General features: G+C 48.8%; 1 protein-coding gene across 1 annotated transcript in view; it reads right to left on the bottom strand.

Moving 5' to 3' along the window:
• LOC144824194 (lanosterol synthase-like) overlaps positions 1 to 22,974 on the bottom strand; it is a 227,102-nt gene that overhangs the window by 184,681 nt on the left and 19,447 nt on the right. The window contains exons 3-4 of the mRNA XM_078683350.1: positions 14,946 to 15,067; positions 14,099 to 14,195 (exon numbers count right to left, since the gene is read on the bottom strand). Of these exons, the coding sequence (XP_078539476.1) occupies positions 14,099 to 14,195; positions 14,946 to 15,067 (219 nt within the window). The remainder of the gene's footprint in view (positions 1 to 14,098; positions 14,196 to 14,945; positions 15,068 to 22,974) is intronic.

Here is a 22,974-nt window from a genome sequence, read left to right as displayed (position 1 = left end):
TACCCGTGACAGGGCACACACAATAGGTGGGTAGGAGCGTTCGGTTATGCGCAGGTCCGGTATCTTGTAAATGTAGGGGGGGGTCGAAGACGCCGATGGCCATTGGGGCAGCGCTTCCAGCTGTCCGTAGCGCTCCCCGCCTCCATGGCGGCGTAGGGTCCTATATGCTTAGGTTATCCCCTGTCCCTGACAGGCTATCCACGGGACCGTGTGCCAGGTCACCATGGTCGCGGAGAGTCGCGCCAGGAATCCACCCTGATCCGTGTTTGGGGAGTAGAGGGAGGCCAATACCACCTGTTGTCCATCTAGCCTACCCTGTGCCACCACGAACCTGCCTTCAGAGTCAATGTGTGTGTCTGTGACCGCCCAAGGGGTCCCAGGTATGACCCACACTAGGGCGCCACGTGCGAATGAAGAGTAATCTGTAGCATAGAGTTGCCCTCGCCACCTTCGATGCAATGCCTGTATCTCCGCCCTGTTCAGATGTGTCTCCTGAAGTAGCGCTATGTTTATCTTGTGGCGTTTCAAATAAGAGTAAATCTGATATCGCCTAGCTGGTGTGTGCATGCCCCTGACATTCCAGGTACACATTCGGATGTCAGCCGTAGCCCATATACACAGAGGTGTCTCTCCCTCCCGTCAGGTTCCGTCCCTCAGTTCCGGCATCCCTCCAGCTTCTCAACCCCACCCTCGCCCTCACATCACGCCCAGCAGTAAGCACAACATCCAATAATCCCTCTTGGTGCAGTGGGGTAGGGAGGAAGGGGGACACAAAAAGCCAAAAAAAGGCAACAATGTGATCAATACCAAAAGGTCGGCTGTACAACATGTCGCCGTCCAAACACTCTAGTGAGTTAAAGTAAACTATACAGTTCTAGGGGGGGGTGCGTGGCTGCTGCAACAACAGTCTGGATGTCGGTGTAGCTGAAGAGTAACACGCCACCCCTCCCGGGCTAGTAAAGGGTCGCCGTGCCTGTCTGGTAGGCCCAGTAGTCCACCCGCCCTGAGTGTTGCAAGTAAGGTTCCCCATCATCAGGGGTTGGGAGAAGGGCCTTCACAGGGCCCCTGTCGCTGGAGACGCCAGCACCAAGGTCCCCGGTAGAGGTGTGGCTGCCGCCAAGGTGTTGCACTGTTCAGGGTGGCAGGCAAAGCCGTGTACATAGTAAAAGAGAATGTTACTCACTGCGTCCTGATTGTGGATAGGTCCTCGGGGCAGGGGGATCCCCGCAACAGTCAGGTCCGTAGTCTGGTCACCTTAGGACAAGGCAGTGTGACAGCCATGTAGCCATACCTGCCATGCATTATGGGAAAGGAAAACTTCTCTGTTCCCCCTCAGCCGAGAAGGTCCACCGTCTGTGGGGTGACGTCAGGGAGATCTACCGAGTGCTGGGAATCCGGCAGGCCGTAGATCGCTTCTTCGTCGCTTGGGAATGTGTTCGGGCTGGCATTTGGAGCTGAGGACGGGGCCGGAGAGCTGCTGATCTCTGTGACTTTGCGAAGCGCATCTTGTTGTTCCTGTCGGATTAGGTCCGCGGGCGGAGAGTGGTGTGGTGGTCCCTGGGCGCAGGTGGGTGTCCTGCGCCTGCGGCGTCTTCGCGGCCCACGTGCGCGCGAGAAAGTGGTGGTTCCATGTGCCCTCCTGGGCTCCTCGGTTACCCCTCCATCGAGCCAGGCCTCCACCTCCTCCGGGCTGGTGAAAAAGTGCGTCTTGTCTTGCGCCACCACCCTCAGTTTCGCGGGGAAGAGCAACGAGTATTTGAGGTCCGCCTGCCTCAGTCGTCTTTTCACCGCTAGAAAGGAGTGACGTTGCCGTTGGACCTGCACGGTGTAGTCCGGGAAGAACACGACCTTGGCGTTGTCTATCCGAATGTCATCAATTTTCCTAGCTTCCCGCAGTATAGCATCACGGTCTCTGAAGTTTAGGACACGAAATATGAGCGGTCTGGGGTTGGAGCCCGAGGGGAGGGGCCTCGTGGGCACCCGGTGAGCGCGTTCCACCACAAAGTGAGGCGACAGCGTGTCCTCCGGCAGTAGGTAGCATCAGCCCCCTCCCATTTCTCCGGTATGCCCACGAGGCGAATGTTGTTCCTCCATGCCCGCCTCTCCGCGTCCACTGCCCGTTCTTCCAGGAATTCCACTCTGTTGAGCAGATCTCGGATGTGTTTGTCCACTTGGTTCACCGTGGGTTTCAGCTCCGCCACCGCTCCCTCCAGGGTGGTAGTGCGCTCCTGGAGTTTCTTGTGATCGGCCCTGAGGTGAGTTAGGTCGATCGCCACACTGTCTATTTTGGTTTCAAGAGAGGCGCGGGTTTGTTGCATAGATTCCTCCAGGCGCTCCATGACGGCAAGTACGTTATCCAACTTGGTCGTCACCATCTCCGCATCCATCTTGGACGTTATCTTGGAAAGTTTCCCTTTCGGTTCTGCGCCTCCGGTGCCGGTCCGTGTCTTCACCCCTCCAGACATGAGCCAGGCGTGGCAGTTGCTCCCAGCCCGTCTGCGGGCGGGTCAGTTCGAGCATGTGGCTGGTCAGATATCTTGGACTCAGTTCAGGCACACAAGAGCATGTGTGTATCCGTGTTAAGCCGGTGCCAGATGGTGGATCCAGTCACAAAGGGCACAGCCGAGTGTGCAAGTAGGCAGGGCAGATGGCGAGAGCACTCTCCACACATTCGCGCAGACGCGCCGGCCCGCGCGTGAGGTGGGTCAACCGGCCTCTCCCGCAACGCTCACCGAGTAGGTGGCCACGTTGCGTAGGACCGTCGCAGTGTCACTCGGCGGCCAGTTCCGCACATCAGCTCCCAGAACAGTGGCCAGATTAAGGAGATCAGGATATAGAGGGTTGTTTGTCTTCAGTGGGGGTGGTTCTGGATCTCCACCAGTAGCCCCCGTCTGCCAGTTGTCAAGTGCGTCTCTCACCTGGGCAGCCCGAGGCGTCGCATCGTCACAGGTAGGGGGGTAGTGCCAATGTCAGTAGTTCAAGGCGCCGGCCAATGGTGTCAACGGACAACGGGCAGGAGTCTCCACAGCAACCACAACCCCACTCACGCCTCAGGTCCCCGCATCGTGTGCTGGGCGCTCCGTCGCATCCCCGCGGTGGTCCAGGTGGGGGGAGGGAGGGGCATGTGGTGCAGGTCAAGCAGTATACCCTCTCAGTGGTCCGGGCGAGGCCCTGTGTTGTTTCCCAGGGGTGAAATGTTGTGGCCGTCAGAGGTCTGCTGGGGGCGGGGGGGCTCGCTTCCCAGTCTCTTCCCCCAGCACGTAGGAGAGCTCCCAGAAGTTCAACAGGCCGTGCGCTGAGGCCCAGAGGCAGATCTTTAGCTGCGGTGTGTGTGGGGGGGCGTTGTCGTGCCCAGGTCGCACCCCCCCGCAGCCACTCACCAGCGATGTCCGGGCAGCGTCTTCGCGCAGTCGCGGCTCACCCCCAGGGCCGGTCCCAGTCTTCTCTCGCGTCGCGTGGTCAAGCTCTCTAGTGGTGGCCTCGTCCGCAACCACAGCCGCGCTCTGCTCTCAGCAGGTGGGGCCACCGCCAGAAAGGGTGTAATTACCAGCCAAGGTCTGGTCAGCCGTCCGCTCAGCACCGCTGGTGTCCCACGCAGGTTGCGTGGGATCCGGTCAAGGTCTTTGTAGGCCGCAAGGTCAGGCCTAGCCGCAGCGCGGATCCCCGGCCTCGCGTGGCGAAGGTCCCCAGGGAGATCGAGAGCCGGCCCTGAGGCAGCGCCGGGCACCGCCTCCCAGTATGTGCCGGTGCGGGTCTCAGCACCCGATCGGCTCCGCAGTTGGTTAGTGGGTGGGCGGGAGTACAAGGGTGTCCCGCCAGCAGTGCACGGCAGGATCCGGATAATTATCTCGGAGAAACGGCCCGGGAAAGGGGAGCTCAAGCGGGAGCTTTACCCGTGCACGTCTTTCTCCATCTCGCTCCAAGCCACGCCCCCCATAAACAACTAGAGCTTATACTGAGACTCCAAAGCAGAAGAAGCAGAGAGTCTAAGGAAAGTTAAGTGCATCAAAACAGGCACAGAAGCCCACACAAAACAAAAATTCCTAAGGTAAACAAAGATCAGCAAGTAAGGAGGCCTCCAAGGCATCAAGTCGTCAGAAACACACTGCTGAGAGGGCAAGGTGGAGACTGAGCAAGATGGCTATGATCTCCGCCACTCACGATTCATCCCATGCAGGACCTAGCAGAATCCTCCACACAAAACAGTTCTGGATTTGAAGAATGGGGAGGCATTAACCCCTCCGTATGCTAGTGGGCTCTGTTCTCATTTAAACAACTGCTTGGGGCAGTGGCAGAGGAAAAGACAAGTGTTGCACCTGTACCAGCCACGGCCGGTGGTAGGTGTAACTGCAGGGCGGTGACGTAGGAAGGGGCAGGGTGGGGGCTTGTAATGTATGGATTTCGGACTTTAACAGGTAAGAAAACATATAAATAAATAAAACGAATTTCGTTGTGCGCACTGCATCGCATTTGGTGATGCAGTGCACACAACGAAATTTGTTTTATTAATTTATATGTTTACTTACCTGTTAAAGTCCGTAATCCATACATTACAACTCCCCACGCTGCCCCTCCCCCTCCCTACGTCACCGCCCTGCAGTTACACCTACCACCGGCCGTGGCTGACCTGTTCTGGAATTGATGAACAAATGAATGCCTTGAGGTATTGGTTTCTGAGGCACCCTATACTATTAAGGTAAGAGACAGTCACTTCGCCAAGAGCTAATCGAGTTTAAGAAAGCATTTAGCAAAATAACTTGCCTATAATTTTTCAGGTTGCATGGTTCTCATTTTGGTTTCTTCAGAAGAGTGGTGACTAATCCATATTTGAAGTTATAGGCAATCCCCTGAGGCAAAAGAGATATTAGTTCATTTGCATCAGGACAACACAATCCAGAAGCAACGTTTTGTAAAATGGCTACTGGGCAAAGGTAATGAGGTGAAGTTGACTTTAAACTCTGCAAGGCCAAGCTCACTTCAGCCTGGCTCATCAATGAAAGAGAGGTCTTCCTGTCAGGGAGCCTCTATCACACAGGAGGAGGGAAATTCTCTGAGAGCCTGTTGGTGGGTCTCTGAAAGCTAGCCTGGGAGCATCAGAGGGGTTAGTGGTGTCTGAGGGGAGGCAAAGGGCTTCTAGGGGCCAGCCAAGGGTCTCCAAGTTACTCATGAGAAAGAGATTTACAGTCCTTTCGCCAAGACTAAGGGCACTCATATGAAAAGATATTTCAAACAGAAGGCACTATCTTCTGTGGGTATGTGCAGCTTCTTGTGCACTGTTGATGACCTCTTACAAGTCAACACATAACAATATACCCAGTGTGACACCTCTTCTATTTCCTGCCCACAATGCTCCAAATCTCACAAGATCATAGCACGTTCAGTTTACCACTGTGTCCTAAGAGACAGGTAACTTGAGGAATGGATGAGGGTTAATGGCCCCAACTAAAAGTAGTAAAACAGAGATGCTAATAGCATGCTGCAAGAAAGAGGGTCATTAGCTGGAGAGGATGTGTGTCCTCACCAACCAGTAATGTCACTATTCAGTACTAGATCTCGTTAGGGCTCACTAATTTAAACCTGAGCTCAAGCTTTTGTAGCTGTGGTACAGAGCAGATAGGCTTAACTTAGGATATATGTGTAAAGCATTTATCAGAATCAAAACAGTTAAAAAGTAAAAAGCATAACACAATAAAAATCCTGATCAGATTTATCAAAATAGAGAAAAATGTAATGAACTAGTAGAAATCAAAACAACAAATAATCCAATAAGGAGAACCGGAGATATGGATGTTTAAATTTAAATTAAATGTTATCACCAAAAATCACAAAGCGCCAACTGTGGGCAGCTGGTCGCAAGAGACCAGGACAAGGGTAAATGTTCAGGCCAACGCAATAGAGCATGGGTCTGAAAAAAGGCCCAGGCAGTGCCTGAACAAAGGGTTACCTTTTGGGAGACAGTAGCATCCTCAGTGGGGCATGGCGGCAGGATGCATCCGAAGACAGAGTCATCATCAGGGAGCTGCTGGAAGAAGTCTGGATGATGTCATTGGTGAAGGTGTGAAAAGCTCCAAACGGGACAAGTGCAGAGTTCATTCCCAGGTAGTCAATGATGTTATTTGAATGCTGCTTGGCGTTTGGCTCCAGTGAAGGTTTCTACCTTAAAATGTAGTTTCTTTTCAGGAATTTTGATTCCTTCTCATGGCGAGGATGCCCGCGAGGGTTTAACATCCTCAGATGCCACTTGACGTCAAGCCTGCTGAATCGGATTTGCTGCTGCAGAGAATAGCGTAGTGGGAGCTGTGGCGCAGTAAGGCTCACTGGCGATGCACTCTCTGTGGATCGTATTGCAGGTAAGTCCCAGTCTTCTGTCAGCTGTCCAGGCAGAAATATTTGAAAACGTTTCTAAACAGCTTTATTGGTTAAGCAAGAGAAGTACACTCTGACACTTATCGAAGGGCCCCAGCACTTTAGGGACACCACTTGGGAGTCATGGCTAACTCCAGAGGAAGCAACAATGAGGGTCCACGGCAGGTCCAGTTGAAACTTCAGAGTGGTAGTCTTCTTGCAGCTTGTGGGTCCCTATAGCTTAATAGGAGGTCAGCCAGCTGACCCTATGATAATAAGCAAATCCTCCCTAGTAGTCACTCAAAACCGGTTTTGGGGGCAGCCAGCTCTCACACTGAGATTGGTGTCTAGGTGGTTATCAGGACACTGGAAGGGCCAGGCCTAGGTATGAGCTACACCTGCTTGTGACAGGATAGGCACCTTTTGAAGTTTAATTAAGTCCGGCACAGCCCAGATGACCATTCTGTCAGGGGGAAAAATAGCTCCCCACACCCAAGCCTTTTGTCCACTGTCTGGGAGCAATATATGTCTTAACAGAGGAGAGCCATTAAAAGTCAGGTGAAACTGGCCGAAAGGCACATTTGGCTAGCCAGGAAAACGTCAACTTTCTGAAAGTGCCATTTTCAAAATAGTAATCTAAAATCCAACTTGAACATTAGGATGGATTTAAATTACTATTAGAATGAGTTGTTGAATCATTTTTCTAGCTATTCCCAAACTGAAGATATGGTTTATAAGGTGTTATAATGTAACCCAGTGGTGGTCTATGGAAGAGCTAGCCTTGTCACAGTGAAAAATGTCATAGGTTTCACAAGAACTGGCAGTGAAAAGTTTCTAAAGTTCACATTTCCTATGTTTTAAATACCTACACCCTGCCGTAGGGGCATTTAGAGCCTAGTACCGTAGAGTTTACTTATAAATATTAACAAGCATTTACAATGCAACGGTCTCGCCTTTGCAAAAGTTAGAGTTATTGGCATTGTAAATGACAAACTTTTTATTTATGTGTTGGCTTTGAAAACAGATAAATAAATGGCATTGTCATTTACAATGCCAATAGCTTAATCTCTCGTAAATGCAAGACCTATTGCATTTGCACCCACACACAGAGCCACACACACACACTGAGCCACACACACAGAGCCACACACACACACACACACAGAGCCACACACACAGAGCCACACACACATAGCACAAAGCCACACGCAGAGCCACACACACACACAGAGCCACACACACACAGAGCCACACACACACAGAGCCACACACACACAGAGCCACAGAGCCACACACAGCCACAGAGCCACACACAGCCACACACACAGAGCCACACACACACAGAGCCACACACAGCCACAGAGCCACACACAGCCACAGAGCCACACACACACACACAGAGCCACACACAGCCACACGCATGCACAGAGCCACACACAGCCACAGAGCCACACACAGCCACAGAGCCACACACAGCTACAGAGCCACACACAGGCACAGAGCCACACACAGGCACAGAGCCACACACAGGCACAGAGCCACACACAGCCACAGAGCCACACACACACAGAGACACACACACAGAGCCACACACACACACACACAGAGCCACACACACACACACAGCCCCCCACACACACAGCCCAACACACACACACAGAGCCCCCCCCCCCACACACACACAGCCCCACACACACACAGCCCCACACACACACACAGCCCCACACACACACACACTCACAGAGCCCCACACACACACAGAGCCCCCCCACACACAGAGCCCCACACACACACAGAGCCCCACACACACATCACATATCAGCAACAAGTGCTCAAGCCCCTAACCAGTCTTACTGTCAACACAGACGGTTTGTCGATAGCACGCTAAGCTCCCCACTGGTTCAGTATAAGGGTGCAGGAAAGCAAAGTGGTCTTCAGACAACACTGCCAGCAACATGAGGATTCTTGGGGTTGAAGCGACTGTTGAAGACCCTGTTGCAGAAGCAATTGATGGCATGTTACTACCCCTTGTCAATAATTGACCTATCTCTAAAAGGAAGATTTAAAGGGACACCCAGTGAGTGATATCACAGTAGGTCTCTATAGCCAAGCACACAAAATCTGGAATCCATGCTGCTGGTGGTGAACAATGCTACAGGACATGATGAATATTAACACCCCCACACACACACTTATGCTGGATGACCCTTTTAACTAGTGCACTATTAGAACTTGACTTCACAGTCTCCATTATGTGTTGGGCGTCCTCTCTTGTTGCCTTGATCATGCATAGGGTAGTAAGCGCTCAATACCTTGCACGGCTCTAATGTGACATTCGGATGCAGCTATCGAACTCTGTGCCTTAAAATGGAAACATTTATTGTCTGCATCCCTGCTTTCAGGCTGCTTCACTGCCTCCTCTTACTTTTTATTCACCATTTCGCCTTCAGGGTCCCACGGGGTTCCCTTATTATTTCCATCAATGGACTTGCTAGACTAAATCACCTACTTGGCTCGGCTTCTACACTTGTGCAGGAGACAGACTCTGCAGCAATGGCACTCAGACACCCAGCAAACAGGAGCAGTTTGTCACTATATGTCTGCCTCCGGTCGGGATGAGTTTGAACTGGCTGAAACTTTACCCAGGCAAGATGAGGGACTGAAATAAACCTTTTGACCAGGCTATTCATGCCCTCTTCCACGAGCAGTCTCTCGGATTGTTACTTCATGGGGGAAAAAAGAGACTTTTGGAATTACATTTATTCATGGAGCTGTTTTGGCACCTTAGATCCACTTTGGTGCACAAGCTATACGGGGCGTGCGGATGTACAGAAGTCTAGTTGGACAGTATTAAGAATCTGATGAGCATCATGTCTCTCTCGTGTGCAGCAATCCTCTCAATTCAATTGTTTTGACCTTGGCAAAGATCAGTAAGCAGGAAGTAAAAAGCGGGAGAGGGGGCTTAAAAGGGGGATTGCCTGTATAATTAAGAGCGTGGCTTAAATTGCAAACTAAAATTCCTTTAGCGTGCCACCCTACTCCCACATTTACACAGATTCGCAAGTGCAACTGGCATACGTGATCACAGCTCAGTGCGCTCTACAGAGGGGCCAAGGATTGGATGGCCATGTGTTATGAGCACATTTTTGACCCACTGACAGACTGTGAGAAACTCGTACTGCCTTCAGCCTCAACTCAGTTGTGACCCCTGGCATCACCAACATGCGACTCAATTCAAAGCAGTAATGTGCTGCCTGGAAAAAATACCATAACACATCCTGGAAGTAGCTAACGCTCTTGGGGAAAAGATTAGGAAAGGCAAGCGAAATATAAACAGCGATGACTTGCACTCTAATTTATTTACACTATTTGTTCCGAAATCTCAGTGTTTTAGTTAAGGACATAAATACAGTCCCCGACATGGACCCATCTCAAAGTGCGTTTTTAAATACTTTCAGGTCCGAGACCAGGAGGGACCCGGCCCACTTAAAGCATTGGCATGTTCTTGCCCCTGGTTGTAGAAACGCTGAATCGCCATTATTTCAAGATAGGTTTTTATTGTTTAGGCCGAGGCGTAGGGGGACCGTGAGAGGAAGTTAGACCGAGGAACAGCGCAAAAAATGTTTCTGACATCACCCGGGAAACATTGATGTAGACATTTCCAGAACAGGCGCGTGACAGATATGAGAAATGTAAAGACATAAAAATGCAAAACAGCAATAATCGTGATGTTCCTTTTACTGCACCGAGTCCAGTTTACTCCTGCAGCTGTTGCTCTGTCCTCCACGTCACCCCTGCAAGAAAATGTTCAAATGGGCCTAAAGAAGACACGAGCCAAGAAGCTGTCCCCGGCCCGCTCTCTGGAGGGGTCCGCGCCCTGCTCCGGACATGAGGCAGAGATTAAGGGCGAGTGCCGGGCGGAGCCGACGCGTGGGCCTAAGCGATGCGGCACCGGAAGTCAGGACGCAGGGGGTCTCCCACTAACCCCACACCAGGAATGCACGCCCGGAATGAAGGGCACACCCCAGTCATGTAACACCTCCTTCCCCCGCCTCTAGGCGCATCCCTGGCCCCACTGCTCCTCGGTCCTCCCAGCCCCGCTGGCTGACCCCTTCCTCCGGAACGAGGCCCGGTTTAGCGTCTTCATCTTGAATACCCAAACGTATAGAAGCCGCTGCCTCCAGGATGATGCTAGGGTAGAAAACATACGACTAGGCTGATTACGACCATCTGTCCAATCACAGCCGATCCCCAGGGGCATGATATCATTAAACAGAAAATACGCAGATATGTATAGCAGTACAATTATGGGTTTCTACCAGGGAGTAGGTTTCGCAACAGAAGAGTAATCCGAAAACGACGTAATAACTAAGACAAGCGCAGCTAGGGAACAAAGGCAAGAAAAAGACGAGCGAAGCTAGGAAAAAAGGCAAGAAAAAGACGAGCGCAGCCAGGAGGCAGAGGCAAGAAAACTTACCGACTCAGGGGGGACGCCATGCACACCACCATCTTTCTCCGAGGCGAAGCAGAAATGCCTCGGAGAAAGCAGTGTCATTTTCGGATTTGGGGGCGTGGTTTTCTTTCTCTCCTCTTCCCATTGGCTGGAAGGTAAAATTCCAGCCAATGGGAAGAGGAGAGAAAGAAAACAGAAAGAAGCGAAAAAACACGCCCCGGAATCCGGTCTTCAACGGAGTGATGCCCCTCTCCTCCAATGGCTGGCCTCCGTTTAGGAAGCCAGCCAATGGAGAAGAGGGGCGGGTTCAAGCCCCCACATATGTAACATAAGATCTCTCCCTGCGACTGCGCAAGCGCAGCCTACGCAGGTCTCGACCTAAAAAGGAACATTTAGGCCTGGCAAAATAGGTATTCTGACAGGTTGAATTTGGAGATTTAGAACTTTAGACTTCGGCTGAAGGGCACTCCTGAAGACATGGTGTGCATTGTCTTTTTAGTGGTTGCACAATAGCTGCTTCAGTCCACTAGTGACATTTATCTTTCAGGCCCAGGGTACACTTGGTACCATATACTAGGGACAAACAAATAAATAAATGTGCCGAACAGGGATTTAAACAATTTTAACATGTTTTTAGGAGTCAGAGCATATGCACTGGGGCCTGGTTAGATGGGTCCTTGGGGACAGGGTTTAAAACCAAACTGCATCTGTCCAAAGAAATGGGAGTGTCCATGCAAAAAGAAGCATTTTCCTACAGACACTACAAACAAGTATTGAAAATCCAGAATCAATCTCTTGTGTCTTCTACTATATTTAAAGACCTAGGGCATCATTAGGTCCGTCCACCAACCTGATGTAAAAAGGGACAGCCCGCCATAAGTGCGGCGGTCCAGTGGGGGTGATTAAGATGCGCTCGCCACTCTGGCGGGCGCATCCTGCATTTTTAACATTGCGGTGGGTGGTACTTTCAGCCCCATGTGCCCCCCTGCATCCTGGAGGCCCACAACGGGCCCCCAACTTCAAAATCTGCATGCCTTTGCAGCCATGGAAAGACTACCTCCCGCCTGCATCCTGATATGGATGGTAGTGTCTAGCAGACACCGCCACCATATTAAACCCTTTTCTGCCCGGTCGACTTGTCAACCCGGCGGAAAAGCGGCGGACGGTGTTCCCATCCGCCCCGGTATCCCCCGCAATGGGAAATGGGGGGCGAGCAGGGAAGGATGTAGGGGGGATCGCCACCGCCATGCGGGCGGTGGCAATCCGCCCTACATCCTAATGGCCCTCTTAGTGTAACCATGTATTTGAAAGTGAAAAATGTTAAGGTAATTGGATGTAGATCAAAATAAATATTTAGCAGGTGAGATAACTGATAAAGACCCCTTTTTCCATTTCAACCTCTTGACTAAAATATTAAAATTCTTTGCTGAAGAAAATCTTGCGTTATGATAAACAGGGTCGACCCAAAAACAGTCACTGGGACCTGGGTATACAGTTTTATAAGAAGAGGGGTCCCCGATTGGGAGAAAAGGAAAATTCAAGACAAATTTGGTATAAGAAGAATCAAAAACAATTTCAAGAGTACCATGTTATTTATTCACAAAGTACTCAGCCTTATTATTAGGCATACATTGCATATAAAATATTCATCAATATAAAGTTGTGCCCAAGGGAGGATAGGGGAGGGGGCCATTACTACACGGGAGACCGGGATTCATCCACCCAGCCCGTGATGTGATCCACCGCTTCACTCACCAGCCGCTGGCTATTTTGAACAGCACGTAAACAACCTTACTGGGACACAGTAAACGATACAAACGATACAAACAACCAGGATAACTCCCTATTTATCAGCCGCTGGCTTTTTGAACAGCACGCTTACTATTCTTACGGGGACACAGTAACACGACCAGGACGGTCCGGTATTCTTTTTGATGCCAGCCACTGGTGGCATCAAGACTATTACAAATGGCTCACGACCCGCAATACGGGAACGCATAATTCGTTCCTCGGCAAGTTCATGTGTACGTTTGCCAGGAAACCAGCCCAACCTTCCTCTCCTGTCCTGAAGAAGACCCGTTTTGTAAGGGAAAACTCCCTACGCTTATCAGGGTCGAAACGTAGACTACCTACCCCCTTCAATACCAGCTTCTACCCCTAGCAAGATTGATACAGCTTGTTTTTTGAAGCTTGGTTATATGAATCACCTGACCTATGGTGGCATGTTTGTTTGGCTCCTGTGGGAAGCCATTATAGTATGTATTCGTAAATAATGTACTTTGGACCTGCACTTAAGTAAAGATTTTTGCTTTTTATACTACACAAATCCCTTCACCGCACACCCACCTTCCCCCTCCCCTATCCTCCCTTGGGCACAACTTTAGATTGATGAATATTTTATATGCAATGTATACCTAATAATAAGGCTGAGTACTTTGTGAATAAATAACATGGTACTCTTGAAATTGTTTTTGATTCTTCTTATACCAATTTTGAAGAAAATCTTGCAGCATAGTTCAAGAGATAATTCGAGACTTGAATATGCCAATCTCTTTTATGCTAGACTCTCCACCAACCTATGCAAAAATTTCAAAATGAGGCTCACAACCTACTTATTTTTCTTGCGCAAGTGGCATCTGGTAGACAACTTGTTAAGATCCATTCACTGGCTAACGGTACAGAAGAGTATTTTAAAAGACTTCAAAAACTGGGCCCTAAATACTTGCCACCCAAAACAACGCAATGTTTTCCTACAAGGGAATTTCTTTAGCTCTTTGGGGACAGCGCCTATGCTAATCCCCTAACCCCGTTAGAAGAGGAGAGAGGAAATGCTTGGTAATGCGCCCAAATTATGGAATGCTCTATCAGACCATATCAGAATGGACCAAACAGCGATAGTTTTGTAATTAGCTGAAAGCATGGCTCTTCAGAATCTAGTATCCTTTCAGATTGTCTAATAGCTTACATTTTCATTACTTAGTGGTATTTTTACTATGAGTGCACTTTATTAAAAATGTTGATTAGATAGATTAAGTAAGCAAACTACCTCATTCTGCACTAGTACTATTTATAGCTAGTAATAGAAGGTATTAATATTTGATATGCTATTTTACTTCAATAAGGTTTGTCTTGATGTAATGCCTTAGTTTGAGTTGCTCTGTATTTAGCTCCTCTTGTGTTTTTAAATTATTAACTATTTAGTAACAAGAGTTTTTATACTGCATTTATTTTTATGTCATCTCCTGCAATCACATCGCACCAGTTTGTCATGACTGAGCATAATCACTGAAGTCAACATACCACATCTCAGGGAAGAGGGTGTTCATCCCTTCCCAGCTGTAAACGTTCAGAATGGCAAGCCAAAACTTCCCCCAAGATGGGATGCCAACAGCGCCGCCTGACAGGAGAGAAAAGAATCACAGAGTGTTAATAGGACGAAGATCTTCAGGCATCAAAGTAAACATCTGAGATCTGAAACTTTGGGAAATGTTATGTAGCTTACACAGTTAACGGGCTGGTCCTTTAGGGACACACTGTCACAGTAAAATGTAAGCACTCACTGAGATGCTCTGAACCCCATTCAGACTGATCACTGCTGGTCTTGCTAGAGATAGACTCATGTAAAATGTCACAAGCCCTTTACAGGCACTAGCTCACTTACAGGAGATGCTGTTCCACAACTAGCTGTCACCTTCTTGTTAAGAGCGGCAGAAAGGTTAATGTTGCTAAATGTAATGGATACTTATAGGGCACACTACCCACCCTATAGGCTGCTTAAAGGAGTGGGAACAACTCTCCTAGGAAACTCAATCTGAAAGACCATCCTGAAATTGTGTTGGCACTTCACTTGCTGTAGGGTAGGTAGGAGGCAATCTGTTCTTACCACCCTGAGCCTTCGAACAGCTTTTCTGACATCCTTGCCATAACTCAGCTTGCAGCTTGATAGTGCTCAAGGGGCTGCATATCCACTGTGGGGGGCAGTCCAGGCTCACACCATCCATTAATGGAAGTCACAGCTTACATATATGTTATAGTATATGTTCTAAATGCAACTCTTCCTTGCTCTTTTAAAAAAATGCTCCTGATGAAGACCTCTGCTCACTCTTTGGAGACATTCTCTAGGAGACATGGCGCCCCCACTGCTCACCTTTGCTGTGAAGGTTCTTCCTTGCTCGCACCAAGTCAGGATCATCCGGCCCAATCCCTAGTATCCTCAAGCTGGTGTAGTTCAAGGTGGTGCCAAATACAGTTGACTTGTCCTCTATGTGTCTATTGAAGAAAAATACAACAAAAGCATTTAACTTTGAATAGTTTCTAAAGGGACAGACAAGGAGAGGCAGGCGCCTTTTCCCAGATAAAGGATTGGCCACTTCATAAGAGAAAAACAAGAGAGGCTGCTCCAAGGACTTTGGTACTAATTACCCAGTGCATAACTCTACATGAATAGACTCACCTCACTACCTATAGTTAAACAATCAGAATGTTAGTTGCAAAAACCATCAGGATACCCAGACATTTTCTTTTCTTTCGAGAATCACCAAAACATTCCACATGATGGACTCCCATGCACAGCATAACATGTAACATAGCATAAAAAGTTATGCTAAATTATTGGTAACATGTAATCATTAAGACATTTTGGGATTATTTTAGCCTGTAAGCATGTTACTATAGTGCAGGGGTCTCCAACTTTTTATGCAATAAGAGCAACTTAGGTTAAATTAAAATCATTGCGAGCTACTGATATTCTATGTGTTGTAAAAGTGACCACAGCAGACAACATTACATTAGTGGCCATCACATGCGAGATTACCAGTAGTAATCATCTCAGGGCATCAGGCAGGGTTGCCAGCAGTAATGATAAAAAAGCTTGGATTGCTTGTACACAGGTAATACTTGCCAGCTGCAGCTGCAGTGGCCCTGACACGAAAGTAATAATATTATTAATAAGTCTCCCCAAATGATTTAACACTAAATTCAGCTTAAATATATTTAGAAAATTCAGTCATTGTTTTTCTCCAAACATCAGCTTATGAGTTCTGAAAATACACACATATGAGTCTTAAATTCACTATTTTGCCACCTATATATTAATTCAGCTGAGCAAAATATTCTAATTCAGGATGCCCACAGGATATCTGCTTATAGGTAGCTGGAGAGCCAGTAACACAAAATGACTGGGCCCTCCTGAATAATTTGATAAGGGACGAGCCTCATATATCTTACAGATATTCATTGGCCTTTGCTGAATAGGGGGCCCCCTGTAGGGTTGGGGCCCGATGCACCACAGAGTTGCAGGGACCTGTCTTACACCTCTGTGGAGAGCTACCAGTAGCTTACAACCTACTCATTGGAGAAGCCTGGTATAGTGTCTAACAGCCTGATTCATGAAGCGAAATTGCGCCCGCAATGGCTGCGAAAATGCAATTGCGGGTGCAAAACACGGAATCGGCATTCAAGTACAAAATAGCGATTTCGCAAACACAGAATAGCGATTAAAATAGCGATTACGCTATAATAGTCGCAGAGTCCCGGTAGTCGCGCATTAGCGATACGGAAATAGCGACCAACCACGGAATCTGCTAAATGAATAGCGAAACGCAATTTATTCTCAATCGGCATTCATGAAAAATAAACAATAGCGGAAAACCCCAAAATCGCATTTTTGCGCAGCGCAAATTAAGGACAACTCAAAGCAGGTGGTAACCATAAAAGCCATGATTAAGTAAAATTTGAAAAACAGTTGGCCAATCACCAACAGGTCCAGGCCTGACCAATCACACATAAGGACATTCAGCAGCAGCATTAGGCGTTCCACAATGCCAGGAATGTACATGGTGGTGAGGCGGCGAAGGCTACAGCGAGCAGCACGGAGGAGACGCATGAGGCAGGAAAGGATTTACCGGCAGCGGGTTACCTTGCTGGGCCAAACCAGAGAACAGATTTATGCCAAATACAGGCTGAATGGGGAAATGATCACCTGGCTGATACAAGAACTTGACCCCCTCATGCAGCACCCAACAAGGCGAAACAATTCTGTGCCTACACATGTGCAGGTATTGTGCAGCCTGCACCTCCTGGCCTCCGGCAGTTTCCAGGGCATAGTAGCGGCTGCTGGGGGGATATCCCAGCCCACCATGTCACGCTGCCTCCACACTTTTGTTGACGCCATGCTCACCCAGCTCCACCGCCACATCACATTTCCCACGAGCCAACAGGAATTGGACCTGACAAAACTACAATTTTACAATGTAGCCCATTTTCCCCATGTCCTCGGCTGCATCGACTGTACCCACGTCGCCATCTGCCCACCAGCTGCCACGGAGTATATGTACCGCAACCGGAAGTCCTACCACTCCCTCAACATACAGATGGTCTGCAATGCCAAGACCATCATCACTGACATTGTCGCACAGTACCCAGGGAGTACCCATGATTCCTTTATCTTCAGGCACAGTGGACTCCACACACGACTGCTCAGAGGAGAGTTTGGGGAAGGACACCTACTTGGTAAGTACACTTTGTCGACAATGTCACATTGCAATGAAGTCACTGCGCTGCACAGGCAATCAACATCTGCTCCTCTCATTCAGGTGACAGTGGCTACGCCCTACGGGAATACCTCCTGACCCCTTACCTCAACCCTGCCACACCTCAGCAACGGCGCTACAATGTTGCGCACATCCAGACAAGGAACTGTATAGAAAGGACATTTGGCCTGCTCAAGAGCAGGTTCCGTATACTGCACAAGACAGGTGGGGCCATGTATTACAGTCCTGCTGCGTGCTGCCGCATTGTGGCTGTCTGTGCAATGCTCCATAACATTGCAACCAAGCGCCGGATACCTGTTGACATCTCAGGCAGTGAATCTGAAGGGGACGACCGGCCACCAGCACATGTGCACCATGCACGCGGGGAGAACCCAGCTGAAGGCCACAGACGTCGCAACCACATCACAGTGAACAATTTCTAGCCCACCCTCTTCCCCCACCCCACATATCACAATTGCATGCAAAATGTAATGATTACACAAGGCTAATGTGTGCAGCAAAATAAATATATTTGTTTCATTCACAACAAAAAGGTAATCAGTCCAACTATTTACAAATACCAGTATTGCGTCATACTGCAGTGTGCATGTACTTGGCAGGCTTAGCGTCAGCCTGTGCCAGTGTAATGCAGACAGTGTCAATGGCGCCTCCTGCGCGTAATGCCCAAGCGCCTCTGAGGCTCTTCCTCTTCCTGGGCACCTGTACCAGGCGTTGCCCTGGTGCTGCGCCTAGGTGTCGATTGGCTGCTCACGCTGGAGGCACCCTCACTGGCATCGTCACCCCTACAGTGGCCGGTAGCGCAGGTGTGTGTAGTGCCGTTACCGCGGTGGTTAGGTGCTCCAGGACCCTGGTGATGTCCTCACAGCACTGCACTAGTTGGTGCTGCTGGGTGAGAGAGCGCCGCGACAACTGGGTGGTGGCATTTGCTTACACATAATTCGACCTGCTATAGGCCGACAGCCGGCTCATCAGCTGGTGGTGGCGCCGGCTCGCTACACTGCGGTGCTTGAGCAGCGCAGCAGTGTTCTCCTCCATGGCTGCAGTCATGCGGTCCATGCGCTCTCCAACTCCCGCCACATTGCACCCAATTTTGTGCAGCTGGAGCTGGATGGCACCTTGCTGCTGTGACTGGCGCTGGTGGATACGGAGCATGCGTCTCTCAACGCTCATGCAGGCATAGCGATGTCCATTGCCCCTCCTGCTGATTGCCCGCGGTGTTGCCGCTGTCGCAGGCCCAGATCTATTGGCACCAGCTGCAGGTGGTGTTGCAGCAGGCGTTGCTGGTGCGGCAGGGACTGGGGGCACATTAGTGGGGTGCCTGGCTCTGGCTGCGGGTGGGGCGGCAGATCCAGATGCAGCTACGGTGGGGGGCCTGGCCTTGGCTGCGGGTGGGGCGGCAGATCCAGATGCAGCTACGGTGGGGGGCCTGACCTTGGCTGCGGGTGGGGCGGCAGATCCAGATGCAGCTACGGTGGGGGGTCTGGCCTTGGCTGCGGGTGGGATGCTAGATGCAGGGGCCACAACGGTGGGGGGCCTGGCTGCTGGTGTTGTTGCAGCGGCAGGGGCTGGTGCCTGGGTTTCTGGTTGTGATTCCTCCTCCTGGGCCTCCTCATCTATCAGTAGCCTCTCGCTGTTACTGCTGTCTGCGCCACCTGTGAGGGTAAGTGGATACTCATTAGTTTCATGTGACTGTCAGACGTGCTGATGTTACATGCATGCTGGGTGACATTCCCTGGATGGCTGTGGATTTGCGTACTTTGGGACCTGTCTGGCTGCATTGGGGTACTACTACATTGTGGACATACTACATCTCCCACAATGCTTCAGGGCATTCCCTGATGCTCAACAAAGGCATGACAAAGGGCCAATAAGTGAGCCTATTTGGTCAGGGACGGTCATAGGGGACAGGGTCGCAATCGCATGCCACTTACCTTGGGTGTCTTGGGTGGGGCGGGAGGAGTCCAGAGGGGTCACGCCAACGCACGCCTCCCTCTCAAGGGTGTCCTCGACCTGGTCCTCCAAGGGTGTGTTGGGTGGGACTGTCGGTCCGCCACCTCCAGTGCCCGATGCCTCTCCAAGGCGCTCCGCCACCCTCTCCTTGGCACGACCTCGGAGGTCATACCAGCGCTTCTTTAGCTCCTCCAATGACCTATCGGCCACACCCACCGAGTTCACGCTGGCGGCTATACCCAGCCAGATCCTCCGCTTGTCTTGCTCTGGGACCTTTCTGGAGTTGGTCCCGAAGAGCCGGTCATGGTTGGCCACCACCCCTTCAATGAGGTTCTCGAGCTCCTGCTCTGAGAACTTGAGCTTTCGCTTTCGTCCTGCGCTGTTGCTGGGGCCAGGGACAGGTTCCTCAGCCATGGCAGCAGATATGTCGCTATTTCAGTCGGTAGAGAAGTCGCTATCGCTGGTTTGGCGTCTGCTTTCCGACTTGCTCCCTCGGAGGTTTGCCTCGCTGTGGTGTTTGGGGGTGGGAACTGCCTGCTTCCTGGTTGTGATGTCATCACTGTGCTCGGAAAGCGACTTCCCGTTTTCCCGATCGCGCGAGAATGCGAGTCGCATTCCCGATCGCACGGGATTGCGAGTCGCATTCCCGATCGCACGGGATTGCGAGTCGCATTCCCGATCGCACGGGATTGCGAGTCGCTATCCCGACGCAGGTAGCCGGGAATAGCGATTTTTCTGCGTTTTTAGTTGGTCGCTAACGGATTTAGCGCCCGCGTGCGAGTCGCTATTTTTTCCCCGAAAAGTACATGAATGCCGTTTTGCGTTTCCTCAATAGCGAGTCGCTATTACTCGCTATTAGGGACACGCAAAACGGCCCGTACATGAATCAGGCTGTAAAATCCTAGAATGTGCCAGACAGAGCACTCCCATATGAAGGTCCAAGTTCAGCAGACAAACTAAATGTATTACATACACAAATGAGTACCCTGCATTACCATTAACTGTTGATTTAGAGATAATTATAAGTTGCACGTTAATATGTGTTATATCACAGATCTTTATCAAGTGGAATCCATGCCAAACATCAGTAATAGTAAAATAAAGACAAACTAGTCAATAGATATTGAAAAGGCCCTCGACAGTGAACTGGTCCCACCTATCAAGTGAATCTATCTTACATAATCATAAAATTAGGATTTCTTCACTGGCCACAAATCTTGGAAAATGTATACAGAGGTGTTTTGTCTGTCCATTCTTCGAAAAAACACTAAAATATTACTTTACAAAACACATCTAGAGTTGAAGGATATGATTTGAAGGTGCAATAAGCAAATTAACATGTTATACAGATGGCATCCTATCAGGACTCATTTACTGCTATGCAAAGCTTTCTATTATTCAACCACATTGTGCTGAATCTGATGACAAATGCAGAAAATAATCCCCTCTGATTATCCTAAGAAGATTCAGGGTTAATTACAAACTTCGGTCAACATGAATTGTAGACTTAAGCAAAGTTCTGGAGAAATATTTGAAAACAAACTTGCAGAGTCTGCCACTCTGTTCTCAGTAGAACCTCTCCTTCAGAAAGACTATTTTAGTAATAATTGGCAGACTATCCACCCATTTTGTTATGCAAATATTTTCTATTTGAACTCTTATGCCTACGAGCCATGCTCTAAACAAGCCTAAGCATCCTGTAGACAAACGTGGGTGAAATCGAGAACTGTCTATTGTTTGGAAACTCTCAGGTAAAAGAGTGGATGTACCATTGGTAAACATCATATCTACAGTTTATGCATGTGCCTTTATTTTGGAATAAACTCCATGAACAAATGGACAGTGACCAAGCAGTTTTTAAAATAACAAGGTCAATGTGTAAGTTGTACTGCATATTACATCGCAGGGTTTTTTCAAAATTCTTAATTGACAGATACTAAGAAGTTATAATGGGCACAAACCTTGCAGAACAACAGTTACTGCAGTTTTAATTAGCATCTCAAACATCTCTCAGCAACTTTTGAACAATAAAACTTTGAAATGGTTCTTTATGGAACAACATGTCTTACTCAAGCATAATAAAACATGGCAGAAACAAATGAAGAGATGTTATGACACAAACAGTAGCCTATGGAAAGATCCTTCCACATGCCTAAGGTAAGGCCTCTTCTGCACAATCCATATCAACTACGTTTATGAATTCCTCATCGTTTAACCCAGATTGAAACACAATCTTAACCAGCTGGCAGTTAGTAGAGTTCTGAGAAGTGAGTGATTGTTGAACTCTCATTGGCTCTTTAACAAGTGACTGGCACTAGACATCATAGTGTCGATTTCTCCAGTGAATTTATTTTCTTTACATTTATATTCTCCTCATAGGAAGACTGACCCACTGTCCTACATTTTGGAGAAATCAAAGATTTCACTCATGTAACACATGGTCTCAGAATGTTTCCCTTTATTCCTACCCAGGGGTTTCTCTCCTTTCTCAGTTACAATTCTCTGTATTCCAGGTGTTTTGCTGGTTTCTGGTCCCCATGGGTGAGATGCTGATTGTGAGTCTATATCAATGAGGCAGGAATGAGAGCAAGATATAGAAGTGTTCCTACAGCAGCCCACCAGGCAGCACGGTACCATCTAAAGGGCACATTTTGGATCAGTGCTAAATGGGAAATCTGGCACACGCAGCGTTGGCAACAAAATGTACATTCCGAGTTGGACACACATTGAATCAGTGGGTGTTCCATACTCAAATTCCTTTAGCTATTACTGGAAGGACCTTGAGCTGGGAAAACTTTTCAGAAAAAGGGAAAACATGAGGTTTTACCAGTCAGAAAGAATAAACTGCACGGTACCCCCATTCTGACTTGTAAAACTGTTTTGGTTTCGCCAAAGGTAATACCGTAAACATTCAACAACGGTATGTCCCCTCAGAGGTTTTACCAGCTTAAATATCGGGTAACCTAGGAATGAGGGATAAGGTGTTAGCGACCAGCTCATTAAAGATGCTCTGTGGGCATTTTACTATTTGATGCAATCTAAGGCACAATGGCATTCCGCAGCGTTGTCTATGTTAGGACATTTATATGTGTTTTTAGACCTGCATGCAATATAGGCCTGGTTTAAATTTTAATACAACAAAAACAGACTTAGGAATTTGCATTCATATGCTGCCTAGAAGCAGAAAAGTGGGTCAACTTTACATTTTTTATTTTTGTAGCTAATAAGTGGGTGCTCATGTTGCCATGTTGTTTTCACTCGTGCTGATAAATCCGAGAAGGAAAATTTCCTTTCTAGGGTGCACACATTGTTTGTAAGCACAGCAGCTGAAGAGACAGCTACGAAGGAGATAAGCTTGTATGTTGCGGCATATAGGAAGAAGGTAGGGAAGTAGAAGGGAAACATCCTTTACAACGCAACTTTTACCACGCAGTGCCTTTACGACGCAACTATTACAACGCATGTCATTACAACGCATAGCGCTGGGGGGCGCTCTAGGATAGGGAATAGATTTAATTTACTATCCAACACCTTCCCTACTATCCACGGGGACTGGAATTGGAATAATAAATTAAACTATTCCCTATCCAGCACCCCTAAGCATTATGCGTCGTAAAGGCATGCGTTGTAAAAACTGCGTTGTAAAGGCATGTGTGGTAAAAGCATGCGTTGTAA

Source organism: Lissotriton helveticus, chromosome 3_1 (genome assembly GCF_964261635.1).
Source record: "Lissotriton helveticus chromosome 3_1, aLisHel1.1, whole genome shotgun sequence".
Taxonomy (NCBI): Eukaryota; Metazoa; Chordata; class Amphibia; order Caudata; family Salamandridae; genus Lissotriton; species Lissotriton helveticus.
Note: the sequence above shows the minus strand (reverse complement) of the source record. Positions and strands in the feature narration are given on the sequence as shown.